The sequence below is a fragment of the Cryptotermes secundus genome, unplaced genomic scaffold (assembly GCF_002891405.2).
Source record: "Cryptotermes secundus unplaced genomic scaffold, Csec_1.0 scaffold160, whole genome shotgun sequence".
Taxonomy (NCBI): Eukaryota; Metazoa; Arthropoda; class Insecta; order Blattodea; family Kalotermitidae; genus Cryptotermes; species Cryptotermes secundus.
The window spans coordinates 1733011-1755442 of record NW_019745080.1 but is presented as its reverse complement, the minus strand read 5'-3'; the positions used below and the strand labels follow the sequence as shown (position 1 = coordinate 1755442).

Sequence of the window (22432 nt, the reverse complement as noted above, 5' to 3'; positions counted from 1 at the left end):
TTAACGCTGAACCAGCACTGGCGAAAAAAATATAGTAAAATCATATTCCTTATTGCAGAAAAGCTGACGAGTGGAAGTCAGCTATTAAGTACCCTAGGTCGGGGATACGCAAGAGTCATTTAGGAGATGCCACTGGGCACTATGCCTGTGGCCACCGCCATATTATGAGTGAAAGTTTACACAGCAGACACCGCCCTCATCCTGAGTCGAGCCGCCACATAACGAGACTACAGCAACACAATGAGACCGGCAGAGCAGCTGCACCAGCCTTGATGAGTAATCAGATTGCCAGAGAGTACGAGTAGGCCCCAACCAAGCAACACCATGGGATCGGCAGAGCAGCTGTACCAGCCTTGCTCAGTAATCAGCCAGAGAGTACGAGTAGGCCCCAACCTAGCAACACCATGAGATCGGCAGAGCATCTGCACCAGCCTTACTGAGTAATCAGATAGCCAGAGAGTACGAGTAGGCCCCGACCTATCAACACCATGGGATCAGCAGAGCATCTGCACCAGCCTTACTGAGTAATCAGATAGCCAGAGAGTACGAGTAGGCCCCGACCTATCAACACCATGGGATCAGCAGAGCAGCTGCACCAGCCTTACTGAGTAATCAGATAGCCAGAGAGTATGAGTAGGGCCCGACCTAGCAACACCATGGGATCGGCAGAGCAGCTGCACCAGCCTTACTGCGTAGTCAGACAGCCAGAGAGTATGAGTAGGGCCCGGCCTAAGATGTGTAGGACGAATAGGATTAATTTAACAAATTCAATACACTTCAGACTCATACTTGTAAACACTGTAAGATGTTAATAAAAGTAAAGTAAAAGTAAAGGTATCCCTGTAATAGACCGTGGAGGCCCACAGGGTTTGAGACATTGAGGTTCCCACGTTTTCTAAACAATCGGCTCATAGATGGCGGTAAGGTTGTCAGCCTTATGCGGCTGCCGCTCTTTACCCCTAAGAAAATTTCTGGTAGTCATTTCTGTTAGAGGCTGAGTCGACCCCAGGATCATAGTGCGGCTGGAAGGATTAGGTAAACTGAAAAATCCCACCAAGATGTTAATAATAATGTAAATACATATCCTTTGTGTTTTGAGTTTATTCCGGTACCTCCTCCCCGAAGAGGTACTTTCACGGTTAGAGACCGTATGGTGGCAGCACAGTGCAAATAGGTTAAAGAAAGTGCAGACCCTTCCTGATACCCTGTTCTCCAATCCCGTACCTGGAATGGTCGCCCAATCCATAGTGACAGTTCCCGGGTAGTGTGATACTGAGTAGCTGTGGATAGAGGTAGCTAATTAGATCAGGAAGCAGACGGTCGGTTATAGTCTGGAGGTAGCTCAGGTACGTCGTACCCAAGATGTCTCCATGTTCCTACCCACCCACCGACGTAACAGCCTCTTCACTGAAAGCACTACGGCGTAACAGCGGTGCTAGCAGTTTGGGATGATACACCTCTGCATAACAGCGGTAGTTTCTACCAAATTTTACCACGACACGCGTAGGTTGTCATTTCGCAGGTGAGGCCCTCTCCATCTTTTCCCAATTGTCATACTACCCAAAAATGTTTTAAAACCACGAGGGTCGGTTAATTGCGTTTCCTAAACCCCCTCCCTCATAAATTCCCTTCAGCTTGTCAAACAAGCAGGTCGGAATTTTTCATACCGGTTTAATTAAGGGAAATAATTAAATTCTGTACTAGTGGACAATGAAAAAAAACAACAATAATACGAAACATAGTTTCCAATTAAATGTGGTGGAGTTTCCGCTCCTCATACCTGTGAAATATTTTGCTGCATGCATAACTGTTCTATCGAAGTATCGTTTGCGTGATTCAGCGTCTGTAAACCGCCTGGATGTTTCCTGACCAGCGCAGATTTGTTCAGATCTATCTTTGTGGACATAACGAAATTTGGATTAATTCTCTTGCCATCTTCTTCCATATTTTATTGCCTATTTTATGATATATTCATAAAATAGCTCAGAAGATACAGCGACTAGCTACGGGCTGAACTACCGAGGGGTCGGAGTTCGAGTCCCGGTAGGGTCCAGAATTTTCTCTTCCCCACAACGTCCAGCCCGGCTCTGGGGTCCACTCACCTCCTAGCCAATGGGTACCAGGAGCTCTTTCTCCGGGGATAAAGTGGCAGGGGTGTGAAGCTGACCACTCACCTCCAGTTAGTGTCGAAGTCAAGAAAATGTGGATGTATACATCCACTCCCCCATACATCTTCATGGCGCAGTGCTTAATTAGTTAAGCTCAGGGACAACTTTACCTTTCACGACACTATTAACATAGCGCTTAATGGTACGATGACATGTGAATCACTATTTGGAAATTATTTGGAAATAAGTCGTTATGGAACAGTCGAGGTCCAATTTCGACATCTGCTTTGAGTTACTGGTGATGGCACCCTTTTCTAGAATAAATTAAAAAAGAAATTTTACAGCTTGAGTAAATTTGGTCAATATTCGCTGATTCGTCTTTGTATAGAGAATCTGACTGGATTTCTAAATGATACCTGGTTGACCTTCAGGGCACACAAACCCAGTACCTAAGAGAATAACCGGGTCACCCTGTTTCAGAGGGATATAAATAGAGGGACCCGGCCCTCCAGGTTGGGGGAGTCTCGAATCTGAAACAGTAAAATGTGGTCATGAGTCCCGCGGGACTCGCACCTGAGAATGACTGCGCTTGCGAAAGCCAGAAGCAATTGTAAACGACAGTCCCATCCTCTCGTCAGAGAGGTTGTTACATAAGGATTATGACCGCAGGTGTTCAGTTGAAAAAAAATAATGGTCGTGAGTCTCAAGGGGCTTTTCACCAAGAAGAACTGATTGGCCGTAAACCGCCAGTCTTAAAGTCACAATGACTCAGGGCACACAATAACGTATCTGAAACAGTAAGGCAACTGGCAACTTCTGGCAACTGGCAACTTCTGGTAACTGGTAACTTCCTGCCAGGCAAGAGATGAAAAGAGACTTCATTTATATTTGACCCAGTACTGATGCCTCATCGGCATTTTTACGTACAACTGCAGCTAATCTCCCGACAGCTCCAAAGGGTTAAAAAATTTATCAACACTTTTAATGTTACCACCACCATCCTAATCAACAACAACAACAGAAACAACAGCAAAATTAGGGTATTTCCAACTTTAAAATTACCTTCTCTTTTATTGCCATACCACAATTATTAATAAAACAAAACTTTCTCATGTAAGATTTGAGGCTTTCACGGCGGTGACTATGAAGAAAGCAGTTTTCTGGGATTTGGCACCGTGTATATGTGGTGTTAACCGACGTTTCGGAGGACGTTTCGGAGGAACGTCGGTTAACACCACATATACACGGTGCCAAATCCCAGAAAACTGCTTTCTTCAAAATGTTCTCATGTTTGCACTGATAATATAAGCAACACAAAGTTTTCTTTGAAATACAACCTTATATTAAAAGTTACTTATGAGATTCCCCTTGTCAGCTATGTAACATGATAAAGGGAGAACAAGAAGAATTGGAAATGGGGAGAGAAAAAGCGAAAGCGAGAAGATATGCAATTAGAATAGAAATAGTCAGCGTAATATCACATGGCTGCGCGCACACGCCATGTCAAGTCTTGTCTTCCAGAGTTGCCGAGTGCGACTGACAGCTACCTCATCTTCCTGCCAGGCAAGAGATGAAAAGAGACTGATGTGACAACCATGCGGCACGGAAGCTCAGAGTTACAGAATACAGAAACTAATTCACAAAAATAATCCAATTTATATACTGAAATGATATAAAAGGACTCAGTTTCATAAGATTGTATCCTGTTTGTATTTATTTTAAGTCGTAGGATAAACAGTCACGCAAATTTATGTAAGAAACCGTATTATCTTTTTATATCTTATTATACAGTACATGTTTCGAATGTAAAAAGCAGCCAAGTGTATCTAATATGAAAGCACGCAGTTGGTAAGATCTTTCTGTGGCTCTACAGCCCTTGTGGACCTTGGTCGCTTTTCCAGTTTCTTAATCTATACATAATCGGTAGGACTCCTTGGACTGGGGATCAGCCCGTCGCAAGACCGCTACCTGCACACAGAATAAACGCACACAATAAGAATAAACAACAACAAACGCGGGTGAAGACGGTCCATACGGCCACTGTGATCGGCGATTTGTTAAAATACGGAAAAGTACAAAAATGTAGATAAACGTAAAAAGCAAAATTGTGCACTGTGCCAAGTAGACATATTTGGGAGCGGATGTACAGCTTCACTGTTCATGATCTCGGCACTAGATGAAGTTGAGTGGTCAGTTTCACGCCCCGACAGATTTACCCGCGAGGAAAGAGCCCCCGGTGCCTATTGAATAGAAGACTGGGTGGAACCCACACTAGGTCTGGATGTTGTGGAGTAGAGAAAAATCTCTTGCCTCTGCCGGGAAGCGAACCCGGGCTATTCAGATCATAGCCTGTCGCTATATTGACTGAGCTATCCCGTCTCTTAAGATGTACATAAAATAATAATGAATTATATATACACAAAAATATAGAATACTCGAATTTGTCCGTGGGAACACAACAAAATCGCAAAAACCGACAACTGACTCGATGATGTAAAGCATCACTTGAAGAATTTTAATCTTGTTTCACACTATAACTTTCGTTTTATATAGTCTAATTTATTGTACTTTTACGCCAAGTATTTTAATCTAATTAATATTATTGTATCCAATTTTATTAGTACTGCAGTTCAGTGGTCATGTACTCGTATTTGCCTGATTATGGCTTTTGGTAGCCGAAACATGTAGCAGAGCCAAACTTGGCACTGACGTTAATATTGTTGTGTTGTGACGGTTTTAATAAAGAAACTGAATAATGAATTAGGACGGCTCAGACTAATTTCAAGAGGACATGAGTAGTATTCTAAACATAAAAAAGATAAAGCATTCCTTGTAACAGGCCTTGGAGGCCCATAGGGTTTAAGAGGTCAATGCTCCCACATTCTGTAGACAATCGGTTCACAGATGGCGATGAGGTTGTCAGCCTTAAGCGCCGGCCTCCCTTTACCACCCAGTTACGTCATCCTTATGCGCTGGCCGTCCTTTACTGCCTCAGGAAGATTCCTGGTACTCATTTCTGTTACAGGCTGAGTCGACCCCATGGCCATAGAACGCCTGGGAGGACTAGGTCACTTGAAAAATCCAATGACCTCATCGAGAATCGAAACCTCGACCTTCCGACTTGTAGCACAGTGCCTCAACCAACTACGCTACCGCGTGCCCTCAATTATAAAAAGTGTCTTCCTTTTTTTATAATATTTTATTTGGACATAAAATTAAACCCTAACTTCATTATGTCTCATTTATCTTCTTTCTCACCTTCTTACTTTATTTTCTTGCTTTCTTTTTTTTTCGTTCTTTCTGGATGGTTCTTACTTTAGTTCATGTCTCTAAGTAGTAAACGTGGAAAATCTCTGTAATTCTCCTGCTGTCACGAAATACTATATTCTTTTCGCATTCTAAAGGAACCCTTCCTTATTCCAGGCTGTAACCCATCCATTACATTTTGTATATCCTACAAAGAATGTTACTTTTGGAAAATTACAAAAGTTTTCTTTGTATACGTATAGGAATAACCGTGTATGTATGTAGGTTCTAGTAGAATATGTGGGTTTCATTTATACACGTGCCACAACTTTACAAGGATTTACATTGCGTCTACTTCAAACCCTCCTTTTCAAGTCTTTTGAAAGGTCTTGCAACAATGTAAGTTATTTGAAACATTGTGAAGGCCCATAAACCAAATCCAACGTCATACTGCCTCGTATTCAGGAGACCCGGGATTTAAATCACAGTCCAGAGACCGGTTATTCTAACTGGTCTTTTGTGGTTTTCTTCAGACCCTCCAGGAAAATGTTGAGATAGTACCTAAAATTAAGCCACGGACGCTTATGCCACAGTCATGCAAAAATCATTAGTCATTAACCTTCCTATTATTCGACGTTATATGAGCCGGGATAGCTCAGTTGGTATAGCGACTGGCTACGGACTGGACGACCGAGGGGTCGGGTAAAAATTTTCTCTTCTCCACGTCGTCCAGACCGGCTCTGGGGCCCACCCAGCTTCCTATCCAACGGGTAAGGAGGGGGGTCTTTCCCCGGGGGTAAAGCGGCAAGGGCGTGAAGCTGACCACTCACGTCCAACTAGTGTCGAGGTCAAGAAAATATGGATCTATACATCCACTCCCATATACTCCTTCATGGCTTAGTGCTTAATTAGTTAAGCACAAGGACAACTTTACTTACTATTAGTACTCGACGTTATATAATCCGAGGCATTCCACGCGTTTTTTATAAAGAAATTAAATATTTGTGTTAATGAAATCAGAAAACTTATAATTTAGGGCTAAAGAGTAAATTATAACATATATCAGAAAATAATTGAGTATTATTCCCAGTGGGGAATATCCAGTGTCCTATCGAATGGGTCCCGCGGGCTCATTGCTCGACGATAAATCGATCAGAGCGTGAAGCTGAAAACTCACCTTCATCCAGTGCCGAGGTCAAGAATGTTGGAGCTATGCCTCCACCCATTTGTTTTCATGGCTTAGTACTTAATTAATTAAGCGCAAGGGCAACATAACATTTTCAGAATTGAGAACTGAGTTGGTTAACATATACTCGTACATCCAATGCAAATATTATAAATCTTAACACTTATATTTTCCGAGATTTTTACAGTTTCCTTTTTCATCACATTATTATTATTGAGGAGCTGCTTGAATGAAAAAGTAGCGGCTCCGGTCTAGAAATCCGAAATGAATGGGGGATTCGTTACGCTGACCACGTGACAGCCCTTATCCGATAAAGTTGGCACTAACTATGACGACAAACGGCGGTCGCTCGGTCGGTATAGTTCGCTTGCGGACTAAAGCCATGGAGTTTGTTCTATTTTTTAAACTTTTTATCATTATTATATTCCTTATATGCTTTATTACAATTTTTAATTGGCCTCTCTTTTGTTAAGTTTACACGTAAATAAATAAGGATTTAATTAAGCTAAATTATTACCTTCCACGGAACTGAAGGTACATCCACTGAGAATTCAGAGGGAAATCTAACCTGTTGTTATGGAAGTTTTCCTACTCTTAATTTCCTCTGCTTTTCCCCTTATTCCGTTCAAGTCCCGCGTGGTATCGACTTATACGTCGAGGCCGATATTATGCCGCGTTTCCCATGAATACAGAAAAGAATAAAGTTGTTCTTGTGCTTAATTAATTAAGAAGTACTCCACGAAGATATATGGGGGAGTGGACATATAGCTTCGCCATTTCTTGAACTCAGCACTACATGGAGGTGAGTTGCCAGCTTCTCGTCCAGACAGCTTTGACCCCGGAGAAATAACCCCCGTACCCATCGAACAGGAAACTGGGTGAGCTTCAGGGCCGATCTTGACAGTGTGGAGTAGAGAAATATTTCTTGCTCCTGCCGGGAATCAAACCCCGGCCGTCTAGCAAGTATCCCGTCGCTATACCGACTGGTCTACCCCGCCAAATAACATGCACAAATAGTCAGTCCTAAACCATCTACTTTATATAGCATACTACAATTCACATACCCATATCAGAGTATTGCCAGTACTCACACAATAGGCACGATACATTACAACAAATATCTGCTCTCTCGATCTTGGCCAACTGCATAACTTACATCTTGGTGCTTCACAATTCGTGGCAATTTTGACCCAAAAGTGCGTAATTTAAGAGCTCCCATTTTATCAATGCTTCATTATTATTGTCACGTGGTCGAGTGACTACAGACGGCGTTTGGGACGGTAATAGGATTTATTGGACACTTTAAAACACAACTCTCGAATAAACTTTGCAAATCACATTCAAACCAAGTTTCGTAGTCGCGTCCTCACTAGCCGTTGCTTGGTAGCGGCTTCCAATGGCGGACGCTCCCTTTCCTCTGAATTTAATTGCCGGCTTCAACTCACAACTGACTGGCTACTTACAGACTCTCTCTCGACTCACACGTAATGGCACCTGGTCTTCGCTAAAGAACCTTAACACTGACCGCACAAAAGAAGTCGCTTCCAATAGCTCTTCTCCTGTTGCGTGCGTGTCTGTTGCTGCCATCACGTGACGGCTACTGAGCCACCGCCTTACAACCGGAGTGTTTGTAGAGCCGTTCCCAAGCAACAGCTGTCTCTGCCGGGTTCACAATTTTAGCTTTCAGCAGACATGCTACATTACATAAAGGAGAAGGATATTAGGCAGGTGTCTGTTAAAGGGTTGCGATTTTGGTACATATTTATTGGTACTGTAGATTACAATGGTACCAAATTTACTCACCTGAATGAACTCCGAACTCCTGTCTCAGTAACATTCTTCTGCAAGCAGAACTAGCTCTCAGAGTTTTTCTTCCACTAGCAACATAGGCTGTACATAACAGAAAAAAGACGGTCCTTGCTTCGCGTGCCTAGATCATGTTCCACATCTCCAGAACAGCGCGTCTGATAAGAAACGCAAAAATGAAAAATTATGAATATGGAGACCAAAAAACTATCAAACACAAATAAAGCAGAATGGGGCCCAGAATGAGAAGGTGTGCTGACTATAATACGAACAATATTTGGACGAAAGAAGTAACAATACATAATACTTATTTTAGCAAAACCATTTCTTGAAAGAAAAGAAAAAGATGTTGCGGTTTGTAGAAAATACTTTAGGGTTAAATTGGCCACAAAATATCTCATAGCTCAAAATAATGGTATGATCTGTGAACAAAATAATTAAAGATACACTACATTAGCTATAATACCGTATATACTGTCAAAGCAAAGGAATGAAACCATTTGTATAATGAGTAGTGTCACCATTATACTCTGTCGAAAGCTTTCCGGAGGGTGAAATGATGGAGTCCAAATATTCTATGAACCAAATTACGCCATAACTTGAGCAGGCAACATGACAGAAGAAAAGCCCTATGTAAGTATGTCCGAAGGGGCACGCGATAGCTTAGTTCGATGAGACACTATGTAACAAGCCTGAAGTTCGCCAGTTCGATTACCGATGAGGTGATTGAAATTTTCAATTGACCTAATCCTTATATCCCCACTACGTCCCTGGCGTCGAGACTCAGTCTCTAACAGAAATTAGTACCAGGAATCTTCCTTGGGGGTAAAGGGCGGCCTGTACGTAAGGGTGACATCACAGCCACCTGTTAGCCGATTGTCTAGAAAATGTGGGAACCTCGACGTCTCACAACCCTATGAGCCTCCACGGCCTGTTACAGGGATAGCTTTACTGTTTTCAAGCGTGTCCCAATTTCCGACCGGCGCACAATACCGGCAGTGTGTTTAAAATGAAATCTAATAATTTTCTACTTCTGATATAACTTTCTAAGTGACTGAATGAAAATGACGCACCCTCGTCCGAATAGTTGATGGAGTATACATTGAATGGGTGAACTGACAGAGGAAGAACCTATTGCTGAATAAGGTCCCTTACGGTACACATAAGGATTAATATCTTTACATGTACGTTGCATAATACACCAACTTACAGTAAATAAAGTAATATATTTATATATTTAAATAATGTTGATGCTGATGATAAAGCAAGCTCGGAGATATGTTAAACAGAGTATATTATAAAATGTATTATGCATTGATGTTGTATTTAATATTACTATCATAAGAACAGTAAATTTGTTTTTATTATTAGCTGTTTAAATATTTTTTATTAATTATCGTTAATATAATATGGCTTCAGAGACCTGAATAACCAACACAAATTTACAGTTTCTATTTATTTTTGTCACATAAAATACACGTATAAAACAAGCATATTGCAACAAGATACACATTTCATTTCATAGAGAAACATTGATTCTCGTGCACACATCACCAGAACGTCAACTTTTTGATGGCACGCGCCTGCACTGCAGGGTAACTGCAACTATGAAAGTCAAGTTTAAATTCGCCCTTCTATAATATTCACATGGGGCACGCGGTAGTGCAGTTGGTTGAGGCACTATGCCACAACTCGGCAGGTTGCAGACTCGATTCCGGATGAGGTCACTGAATTTTTCAATTGGCCTAATCCTTCCAGCCGCATTATGGCCCTGGGGTCGACTCAGCCTCTAACAGAAATGAGTACCAGGAATCTTCCTGGGGGGGGGGGGTAAAGGGCGGTTGGCGCGTAAGGTTGATAACCTTACCGCTATCTCTGAGCCGATTGTCTAGAAAATATGAGAGCCTCGACGTCTCACAACCCAATGGGCCCTCATGGCCTATTACAGGGATAGTTTTACCTGTTATAATATTCTCTTACCACACTCAAATGGAATTACAAATTTTTCTGGTCAGTTAAAACTTTCGGCCATTTTCGTATAAGATCCTCTTACCTTAATATTTACTACTGTCATTTTAATATTTAAATAATAATTTCGAAGAACACTGAAATAATTAAACAAAATATATAATTCTGTAATGCATGTAAAAGAATTAGGCTATTGTTAGCTGTTCATGATGTGTATTTGTACCAACCGTCTTACAGTGCATACATTTTCACTTTTCTCTTCACTACATGTTTCGGCACTAATGTACCATCTTCAGGTGTGGTTTTATTTACGTCAAACCATTGCACTGTATGCCATCATAACACTATTGTTAGCTGCATGTTGGATATTGGCTGAAAATATATTTTCTCGTGATTCTCTCGTTTACACTTCAACTCATTTACATATTCTTTTCTTCACATCGTACACAATAAAATTGGTGTCATTGATCCTCTAAATAATCTTTACTCATGATAGAGAGTTATCAAATCATCAATATCTTCGTCAGTCGGTAGTGTTTTCTTGATCAGCCCGACTTGACAGGAGAAATATTCGAATCTTCTGGCTGATTGCGCGTTTACAAAAACCTTACAAATATTTAATTACATATAATTAAATTATTAATCAGAACGTTGCCTAGCAACGGGTTTACATGCCACAGTATGTTAAAGTGTGTGGCTCATATGGAACCACTGGGATACAAAGGGTTAAGAACGGCATCTTTTTGGGCGAGGGAGGGGGGTGGCAATATGGTCTGGTATGTTAGAGAATGGTAAGGAAGGATCTTAATACTGTACCTGTTTGTAACCAACTAAAGCGATATCCCTCTGGCAGAGGCTGAGGACGAGTCTACGTGGAAGGGCTCGGCGATGTCCATCGCCAAAGCGCCATAAGAATTCCATCTGATCCTACAGTCATTCCTGTTCTTTTTCGTTAGGTTCAGTTTCTTAACATACTTGTTCACATACTGTAACGTGTTTTGCCGATAGCCTAGCAACGCTGTTGGGAGTTGTTTATGGCTACGTAGCAACTGCGGCGTCCCGTGTTACGTAATGGGTACCGCTGTTTACTCGCTTTGCCTAGCAACCGCTGTTTACCCGCTTTGCATAGGGACCAGCGTGCTTGGACTTGGCTCACTTCGGCTCCGCTCGGCACGTCACCGCTGGCGGGGGGAGGGGGGGGGGGGTGTTGACATGCCTATTACCATAGCGCAACACGTCACACAACTTTCTGTTGGATTTGAGGTTCTGAGTGCGTTGTTTATCAAAAGTGCTATCTTCTGGGATGTATATAGCACCTGCAGTCTAGTAAAAGTTTACCGACGTTTCGAAGCAATCTACTAGAACAGTAAGTTACGCAACGAACAAAAAGAAAATAGCAAGGAGACATGGTGAAGATGGAGGCAGTATGTTCCTCCGAAACAATTGTGAACTTCTAACGGACTACACAGCGACACATAGGCAATATATTTTCCTTCTGTCGATGTTTCAGTTTCAATAATGACCACTCATTCATAAATATATTTCATTACAGTTTACCATCTCTTCAAGAGATGCACAGAACTTCCTTAGGAATAAAAAGTGAGCAGCTGAACCGTCCATTTCAATAATTAGAAGAACGGAACTTCGCAAAACATTTGTTAAGAGCCTTCGATGTATTCCTGTTGTATACCTTAACTGAGCAAAATTTATAACTAACCCTGTGACTGACCATCAATACATGAATATACAGTGAGCTTGGAAGTACTAAAGTTCCATACAAAATCTCAACCTCCATGCTAGATGGAGTTTTGAGTATGTAAAATTAAAACGCAAAAATGTCTTTGTACTCAAATAATTAAGCACTATGCCATGAAGATGTATGGAGAGTGGAGGTATGGGTCCATCATTCTTGACCTCGGCACTAGATGGGGGTGGGTCGTCAGCTTTAACACTGGGGATATCGCCCCCGGTAACCATTGGATAGGTAGACGATTGGGCCTCAGCCGGTCTCGATGTTTTGGAGAAGAGAAATATCTTGTATTACTGACAGATCTCGACACCTTTTATGGAAGTGAGTAGCTGTTCACAATCTCTGTCCACGATGAATGTTAAGTATTCATTGGATAGAAAGTTGGATGAGAAAAACATCGCAGTAAGAAGTGTAATTTCTTTTGACTTGTAATGTGGTGTAGTTCTGAGCTAGTCATACGCTTCGGAGGAACATATTGCCTCAATCTTCAGGGTCGAAGAGTAAGCCAACTACAAAACCAGCAGAAGCAGGTGACAGGAGCTGGGATAGCTCAATCGGTATAGCGACGGGCCAGGGGGTGGAAGGCCGGGGTTCGTTTCCCGGTAGAGGAAATAGAATTTTTTCTACTCCACAGCGTCAAGACAGGCTCTGGAGCCTACCTTGCCTCCTCTATAATGGGTACCGGGGACTCTTCTCTCGGAAGAAAAGCGGCCAGGGCGTGATGCTGACAACTCACGTCCAGCTAGGGTCGATGCTAAGAAGCGTGAAGCTATACCTCCACTTCCCCATTCGTGTTCTTGGCAGAGTGCTTAATTAATTAAGGAAAGGGACAGCTTTACCTTTAACTTCACCTCGGCACACTAAAATCCATATAAACCTTAAATTAGGAGATGTTCTCAAAATGTGCCCATATTATTTTCAATTTATAATCAATATTTTCACAGGTTTTATTTAACTTTAAAAACATGGCAAATACTGCAAACAGCACCATCTCTCGGCCTAACGTGGTGACTTTTCCGCTTAGTAAAAAAATATTTAAAAATCGTCGTGTTAATACGTATTAGTATTTTTTCCGGCTCTGCAAAGCACTTGCAGTGTCTAATCCAGCCATTAGACTACAGAGTTTGTCGACCCCTGTACTAATCCAATCAACAAATCTGTTAAATTGGATTTGATAATGATAAACTGTGAATTGAAAAGGATTTGAAACGAGACTGTCGTTTACGTATTATAACGACATTCACCTGGATTTAATGAGGACGCAAGGCGAAACCTAAGTCGAAATGTTCAGTTTGCCTGGCCTATACCAACCTGGATACAACTATGTTACTGCTATTCTAAACTTTTTTGTTGTTTGTTATTAATATGGCCGCCTGATATAGGAAGTGATATGAGCGAACTTAAGTGTCAGTGTTCTGATCCATGTGCAACGACCATTCCGACGTCTTGAGCGTCCGTGTTTTCTTCATCTCTCTCGTTTTCAATAATTCCAATCGCAAACAAATTATAATATTTATTACCGTTTCGTCAGCGGTTTCTTTGGACTCAACATCTTCAGAGGATCTTTCCGATAACGTGCGAAAACTTCGCTCTTGAAAGTTTCGAAGTGACGTCGATTCATGCTGTTCTGTCTCTCTCTCCATGAAGGACGACCCTTCTTGTTCTGTAGTCCCCAGTGACACGTGAAGATCGGAGACAGGACTTGGAATTGGTATCCAGCAACAAACATCTCGTACACCTGCCAACAGAAAACAATAGTCAACGCCGCGCATTTAGCACCTCAAATGTAACTTCTGTTCTCAAGACTAAGCAGCTCGGTCGGTAAGCGATGAGTTACCGACTCGACGACCGGGTTTCCATTTCTACCATGGTCAAGAGATTTTTCTCTACTTCATGGTGTCCAGACCGGTTCTGGGACCCATAATCCGTCCCGTTGATCGTCACTGTACCGCCTGAGGTATCTTGCCCCCCGCCAGTAAATATATATAGATAAATGTAAAGTTATCCCTGCAGCGGGCCGTGGAGGGCCATAGGCTTGTGAGACGTCGAGGCTCCCACATTTTCTAGAGAGTCGGCTCACAGATGGCTGTGTGGTTGTTAGCCTTATGCGCCGGCCGCCCTTTACCCCCAGGAAGATTCCTGGTACTCATTTCTGTTAAAGGCTGAGTCGACCTTAGGGCCACAGTGCGGTTGGAAGGATTAGGTCAACTAAAAATCCAGTGATCTCATCGGGAATGGAACCCGCCACCTTCCGGCTTGTAGTATAGTGCCTCCTATATATATATATAACTCCGTGGCCTACAGTCCGCAGGCGAACTATACGACCGAGCGACCACCGCTTTTCAACGAAGTTAGTACCAACTTTTGCGAATAGAGGGTGTCACGTGGTCAGCGCAACGAATCCCCACGGCCGTTAATCTCGGTTTTCTAGACTGGAGCCGCTTTTTCCTTGAAATAGCTCCTCAATTATCCTCACGAGGCTGAGTGGAACCCCTTCCAGACCCATTACTTCTCAGAAAATCTTGTAGCGCCGGGAATCGAACTCGGGGCCTCTGGATCTGTGGGCAGGAACTCTGGCCATTAGACCACAGAGGCGGTCTATATATACATAAACAAGTGAAAATTCCTGGTTCATGCCTGCGACATGGGACAATGGTTCCCCAATGACGTGGCGTAACGCACGTCGATGCGACCCTTTGAGAAGCTGTAGGGGCGGAATCAACATTACCAGAGGGTTGAATGTAAAATTAGTGGGCAGATTGGCGTGACACAGTGTTGGTGGTATTAATGACCGAACTGCTGTACTATTACGAGAGGGTGTCTATTAGCAATATCAATGCTCCGAGCCTCAGGCTTCCCTTTGTCTGAACAGACTTCATTTATGAAGCAATGTCTACTGCAGAACGGATCCAAGTACCATGAGACGCACTGCCGTCAAATTTAAAATATGTTGCAAGCCTAGCTCTCCGAAGCATAAGTTCCATCTAGTATCTTGGGGTGGGGTGAGACTGAGTCCACCTGGTACGTCGGCCACTAGTTGGCCTACTGCACCAGCCCCGGATGATAGACGACGCACGTGGAAGCAGTCGCAGCAGGAGAAACCTAAGTACTTGGAGCAAAACCTGCCCAGCGCCACTTTGTCCACCATAATTCTCATATGATTTGACCTGGGATAGAACCCGGGCCGCCACGGTGGGAATCCAGCGACTAACCGCCTGAGCTATGACGCGGCCCCACTAAGTTCAGTTCCTATCCTACATGAAGCACACTGCTTCTCCATTATGATGACCACGTACTTAATAATGTTTTCAGAAATAACTGTTCTTTATAATTAAAATCATACGAAATATATAAATACGGATACAACCATCTTGTCTGATTCGGACACCTTGTGACTTTGACAACAGAGGAACTGTTGGGAACGATGTTTTCTGTTCGGTCCGTGCAAAGTGATAATAAAAGAAGGGAGCTAGTAAATTTGTGTGCTCAGTTCAAAGTCTGGCTGCGAAGAGAAGACATTATGTGTGCTGTAGTTACAATGATATTTGGAGTGTGTAATTCAGTGGGACCCTTACAGTTCCTGTGTTAAAATCTCTTGCTAGGAAAAGGAGAGTGGAGACTGTAATAGACTGAGGACACTTGTGTAACAGTGAACTGTAAAGTGTGGAAATAACGATAGTGTTATAGTTACCTGTAGTTACGAGTTGAGTATGTAAGTGCAACAAATTCAATATTCCAATCCAAGCCACGTCAAAAGTCACACACCCCCAAATACGTGACCATATAGTGCTGAATGGTAGGATAATTAATGATTCATGAAGTAGCAAGGATAAGGAAGGAAGTGATCGTGGTCTAACCGAGGAGAAGTCTATTTATGCTATAAAACAAGGTAAGTCATATCTTGGACGCGCCATAGCTCAAGCGGTTAGTCGTTGGCTTCCCACCGCGGCGGCCCGGTTTCGATCCCGGGTCTGGTCAAGTGGGATTTGTGGTGGACAAAGTGGCGCTGGGACAGGTTTTCTCCGAGTACTTCAGTTTCCCCTGCCAATCTTCATTCCACCAATTGCTCCACAATCACCCTCACCTATCATCTGGGGCTGGTACAATAAGCCAGAAGTGGCCGCAGTACAAGGGACTTAGTCCCATCCCACTAGCAATAATAGGAATAATAATAATAATAATAATAATGTCATATCTTGAGTAGGCAGGAAAAGTGCTGCGTAAATATGATTGAATTTCCTATCGGTGTGAGAATAACAGAAGTAAGTTGATTACATAATCTAGTAAGTTCCTAATGATGATCTAACGATCTAACGATCTACGGTATTGACGATGACGCGCCCTCCATAGCAGATGGAGCACAGTAAACTAGTAGCCTCAGAAGACGGCGAAGATGGAGTGCACAATCTCGGCATTTGCTTGAGGGACTTAGGAAGACCACGAAACACATCAGTCACGATAGCCCGTGTCCAGAAGGAGATTCGAACCGATCACCTCCCTTATACGAGTCAACAGAGCTACCGCTATGCCATCCTACCCGGTGCATAACCGTGTTCTCTTGGGTTTTGTCGTAATGTCAACCGTTTCTGCTGCACAAAACAAAAAGGTGACCACAGTGAGCGAACTGGAGAATTACGATAGGAAGTTTTCATTTAAAGTGGGCTGAATCCAGGGGACCGTGGTAACACAGCCATCTCATTTCTAGGTCGGTCGTTTGTGTTTCGTCCAGTCAGGCCCTTGTACACAACGGACCGTTCCTAATCCTACATCCACGTACAGCGAGTTCCTGTGACTGACGCTGTGTGAAATTGGACGAGAATCCTCGACTTTTCTGCCCTCTGTACGGTTTTCATGTAACTAGAAAACTTTAGCGTGCCTACATACGTGCTGGAATATTTTTTGTAAAATCTTCTAACGCCCCGTNCTCCCCCCCCCCCCACAACAACAAAAATTTTGAATGAAGAAACAGTACTATTTAACTCCAGTACTTACACCCGCTCCCAGCATTACAAGTTTAATACCTTTTTAAAACACCTGTAAGTTAACATTATTTGTCAACTTTAACATCTCAAGCAGCCAAGCATGAGAATGATGCAAATATCACCCTCGAAACGTCGTGTTCACGTGAAAAAAAATAAAACTATCCTTGTAACAGGCCGTGGAGGCCCATAGGGTTGTGATACGTCGAGTCTCCCACATTTTCTAGACAATCGGCTCATAGATCGTGGTAAGGTCNTAGCCTCAATCCAGTAGCTCTTTCTAAGGGACCCAACTGAATAGGTGTTTTCCTTCACCTGAGGACGGAAACGGATCCAGTTTCCGAAACGTCGTGTTTTTATTTGTTATCTTAAAAACCAGGACGATGGATAAAGTCCAAAATCCCAACATATCAGTGTGAAAAAATGCACCTCATCAGGACTCGAACCCGCGACTTTCCGGCTTGTAGTATAGTGCCCTCCGTGTTCATGTGACTGACGGTTTAGTATTTGACTTGAAGGGAACACACAATTTGTTAGCTGTCATTCACATATGATTTACGGCTTAATGTACGGCGTGTATACATTCTTAAGGCAAGATCAAGTTTTTCCTGTATTTATTTTTTACTGCTATTGGGGTGAGACTAAGTCCCACATCTGGCCTATTGTACCAACCCCAGATGATAGGTGAGGGTGATTGTGGAGCAATTGGTGGAATGAGGATTGACGGGGGAAACCGAAGTACTCGGAGAAATCCTGCTCCAGCGCAACTTTGTCCACCACAAATCCCACTTGACCAGACCCGGGATCGAACCCTGGCCGCCGCGATGGGAAGCCTGCGACTAACTGCTTGAGCTATGGCGCGGCCCTTCCTGTATTTAACTAATTAAGCACCACGCCATGAAGTCGTACATATGGATGTACGAGTAGAGATCCACGTTTCCTTCATCTCTGCACTAGTTGGAAGAGAGTGGTCAGCTTCAAGCCCTGACCGCTTTACCCCAGGGGAAAGAGCCCCCGGTACCCATTGGATAGGAGGTTGGGTGGGCTCCAGAACCAGTCTGGACGACATGGAGAAGTAATTTCTTTTACCCTATCGGGACTTGAACTCCGACCCCTCGGTCACCCAGCCCGTAGCCAGTCGCTATACAAACTGGGCTATCCCAGCACCTGGGAGGGTGGAGACAAGCTTTATTATTATTATTATTATTATTATTTATTTTAACTGCAAATGGGTTTTTAGCCGGTGGCAGTGGTACTACAATAAGACACAACACACAAATAACACACATCACACAAACAAAACACAGCACACATAAAAATCTGCAAATATTACAGTTTTTACAGAATTTCACATGAAACCTATACTCCTGACAACTATGTCTGTCTTTAAAACGAAATATTTTACTAAATAAATTTATAGGCCGTCCCATAGCTCAAGCGGTTAGTCGCTGGCTTCCCACCGCGGCGGCCCGGGTTCGATCCCGAGTCTGGTCAAGTGGGATTTGTGGTGGAGAAAGTGGCGTTGGGGCGGGTTTTCTCTGAGTATTTCGGTTTCCCTGCCAATCTTCATTCCACTAAATTCTCCATTATCATAATCACCCGAGGCAGGCTACAATAGGCCAATCAGTGGCCGCCGTGCCGAGTGGACCCAGCTGGACTCCACCCCCCACTAAGCGAATTGAAGAAAATAAATTATTGTTACTTAATTCCTGAACTTATACTAAAACATTCTTATCACAATGTGCAAGCATCTGAATTCATTCAACCAGAAGTAAATATTTTAATTAAAAAAAAATAATAGTTAATCTGTAAATTCAGACGCATAGTGTCTGGGATGAAAACATGAGATTAGCAATTCTTACCAAAAACAGACATTTTGGAATGGGGGTAACAACAAACACAAAATCATGAGATTTACGACCTTTAATTATACAGGCTGTTGCTGTGTGCTTGCTGACATGTGCGATAGTGGATTTTGAGACTTGCTGCTGTGTAAATACTGGTACATCGCGTTCAGTGGGTCAACTACGCATTGTGTACCAACGAGATAAGAGGCTTAACCTTTCTAACCCCCATTGTGGTACAATGCTTACAGAGGCAGTCTAAGGTGATGTTTGGAAGGGGAAAACAAACCACAAGTTGTAGTTTGGAATAGACGAACCTCGAAATGCAGGTCTCTACTGTTTTAGTGGGTAGTTCATAAGGCACTGAGCCACAGTTCTACACGTACGTCATCACAAATCCTTATGCTTATATTACTCCTACATCCTACTTTCATTTATACGTCAGTTAATCCACATTTTCGGCAAATACATGACGTATCGAGTGGGGCAAATAAAAAATACCCTTTTAAAATATACCAAATTTAAAGGCTCTGTTGATTTGTATGAAACTTGATATAAGTTCCAGGACTGACATTTTAGGTATCGTCCACTGTCTTTATATTTCTTTAAAATAAATATTTGACTCTGTCTACGTCCTCAGGTAAAAAAAGTTGGGCCCAATTTATAGAATTATTTCCTACGTTCCTAGTCCCTACTTCCAAAAAATCAGTCAATGTATTAATATCGCCAAGGAATTCTATATCTTATTCCTGTGAGGTATGTAGAACAGATTCAAGTATATTATTTATAAAAAAATCTTACTCGTTTCAGTTGATTTGATACAAAGAGAAACGTTTTCAAACTTGAAAGTTAAAATTTGGTATCTATAATATCATCATATTAGTTTTAAAGTGATAGCGAGACTGTTATAAATCCATTGCCAGGATACGACTAGTGAAGACTGAGAACCCTAGTGCGTGTGTAACGGTGACTTGTAAAGTTTGTAGATCAGTAATAGCGCTGTATTGCCTGTAGTCCCGAGGTGTGTTAATAATGTGTCAATAGATCCAATCATCCAATCCAAAACCCCGTCTTATAAGTCACCCATACACGTGACATTATTATTATAGGCGTGTAATCAAAATTCTGTGATTTAACCTCTAAGACTATATGGGATGTCCTTTATATTTTCAAGTATTATGGTTATGCGAACAGGAAACAGTGCCGGTCTTTTGTGAACACGGCAATGAACCTTTTGGTTACATAAAGCGCAAGCACGTGCATGAATATCTGAAGATCTGTTAGCTTACCAAGAAGGACTCTGATGCATGGAGTTAATTTTGGGTGAAAACCAAATTTTGCATTCATTAACGGATAATATGGAGACAGTAAGAAAGCGAAGACGCCAAAATTCCGTGCACCCCTGCATACAATTTCTAACTTTAAGGGATCCGTCTTTTGGAATATAGTGTCGTGTAAAAGTAACGCTGTGCCCGTGCTTAATTAATTAAGTACAATACCGTGAAGACACACGGGTGTGGTGGTATAGCTGCAACATTCTTGACCTCGGCACGAGATGGAGGTGAGTGGTCAGCTTCACGCCCCGACCACTTTACCTCCAGGGGAAACAGTCCCCAGTACCTGTTGTATAGTAGGCTCTGTGGGCCTCAGAGTCGGTCTGTACGTTGTGGAGTAGAGAAAATCCCTTTCCCTTGCCGGGAATCAAACCACTTACCGCTCAGCTCGTAGCCCATCGTTACATCGACTGAGCCATCCCGGCTGCAAAATAACCCTCTAAGACCAGTGAAATCAGAAATACTGCATTTTCGGAAAGTGACAATTTCCTACTCAGCGGAGTATACGTAAGGATTCGGACAGGAGTGTAACCTATTTTAAGGTACAGTCACAGGAACAGCCTCGAGAAACTGAAGAAAACTACGAAAATTCTCGGTGATGATCCGGCCAAGTTCCGCAATTGGGATTGCCGAGTTTCTAGACTTCGCACATTATATAATGTCCTGAAAGGATATGACGTTTCGGAAGCCTGGGAAGGAAGTTAGTGGGTTTGGTATGATTGCTTTTAGGTCTTTAAAGCACACATGAACTCTTCGTTGCAACGCCTACATTCTCTCTTACCACTACAAGTATTCTGCAACTGCCAATTCCGAAGACTCGACTCACTCAATCCCTCTGCTCCTAAGCACATATCCTGGCACTCTGGCGTCTCGAAACAGGACTCAATTCTTCTCGAAGTCAAAGTCAAAGTCACATTGTGACTGACGGCCAGTCATTCAGTCAGTAAGTCTTGGTGTCGAGTCCCATCTGGGGCTCATGACCAGATATTTATTACTGTTTGACAGTTACGGTCTTCTTTTTGTGGGGCGCCCTCTCTGACAAGAGGACGGGTCTGTCTTTTGTACATGCTGCTGGCCCTTGCCAGCGCAGCCTTTCTCGGGTCCGAGTCACTTGGGACTCGCGACCATATTTTACTGTCTCAGATTTGAGACTTCCCTTTTCGTCGCCTCCTACGACTCGCAGGGCCACAGCGGAGGTATTCGACCCAGCCTCCGTTCGGGTTCAAAGTTCTATTCAACCGAACTGTTCTTTATAACCATTTTGCAGGGACCACGCAGAAAACACAGCCTCTCTATTGTTGGGAAGGTGTGTTTAGAGAGCAGTTGCATAGCCGTTGCTTACGTATCGTTGTCACGGGAATGTGTTTACCGAATCGTTGTCTAGAAATAAACGTCTATTCTGACTTCTCTATACCGGCTTTCGGGCGTCATGCCGCAATATTATATAGAATGTATGCTATAATTTCCAAATATATATGCACCGCGCCATAGCTCAAGCGGTTAGTCGCTCGCTTTCCACCGCGGCGGCCCGGGTTCGATCCCGGGCCTGGTCAAGTGGGATTTGTGGTGGACAAAGTGGCGCTGGGGCAGGTTTTCTCCGAGTACTTCGGTTTCCCCTGCCGATCTTCATTCCACCAATTGCTCCACAAGCACCCTCACCTATCATCTGGGGCTGGTACAATAGGCCAGAAGTGGCCTCAGTACAAGGGACTTAGTCCCACCCCACTAGCAATAAAAAATATATATATGCATCCTACATTTGTATGAAGCGACGTCTGTGATAAAGCAATCAATATTAAACTACATGTCCCAGTTCGTAAGAATTCTTTTGGTGGACTCTCAAAAGGGGTTGCTTTTTCTTTGATTAGGTTTTGTACTTTCGTAAATGATTTATTTATACGCCCGCTGCGGCCTGATGTAAAAGCTGAAGCCAAGCTGATTGCTTGCCTCAACACCCATAAAACTTGCCGCTCTGGGAACACCTTTTAGGGCTCCTCTCCGCGTGCTTTGCGTTATTTAGTCACACAGACAATAAAAACTTGCGCTCCAGTACACAGAACACGAACATACTTCTCCCAGAGCAGGTGTTTCAAATCCAGCCCGTGGCGATGTTAGGCAACAGTTCAAGTTCTCATCTCGAAACATCGTCCTTATTGTACACATCAATTGTGCCTGCTAAATTCCGTGCAAAATTTCGGTTGCCTATATGCT

The 22432-nt window shown here is 43.0% G+C and overlaps 1 protein-coding gene across 1 annotated transcript in view; it reads right to left on the bottom strand.

Moving 5' to 3' along the window:
• Positions 1–8422: 8422 nt before the first annotated feature.
• Positions 8423–22432, bottom strand: part of LOC111874877 (beta-1,4-glucuronyltransferase 1) — a 54705-nt gene continuing 40695 nt past the window's right edge. Inside the window, exons 4-5 of the mRNA XM_023870734.2 lie at positions 13585–13802; positions 8423–8504 (exon numbers count right to left, since the gene is read on the bottom strand). Of these exons, the coding sequence (XP_023726502.1) occupies positions 8471–8504; positions 13585–13802 (252 nt within the window). The 3' untranslated portion in view covers positions 8423–8470. The remainder of the gene's footprint in view (positions 8505–13584; positions 13803–22432) is intronic.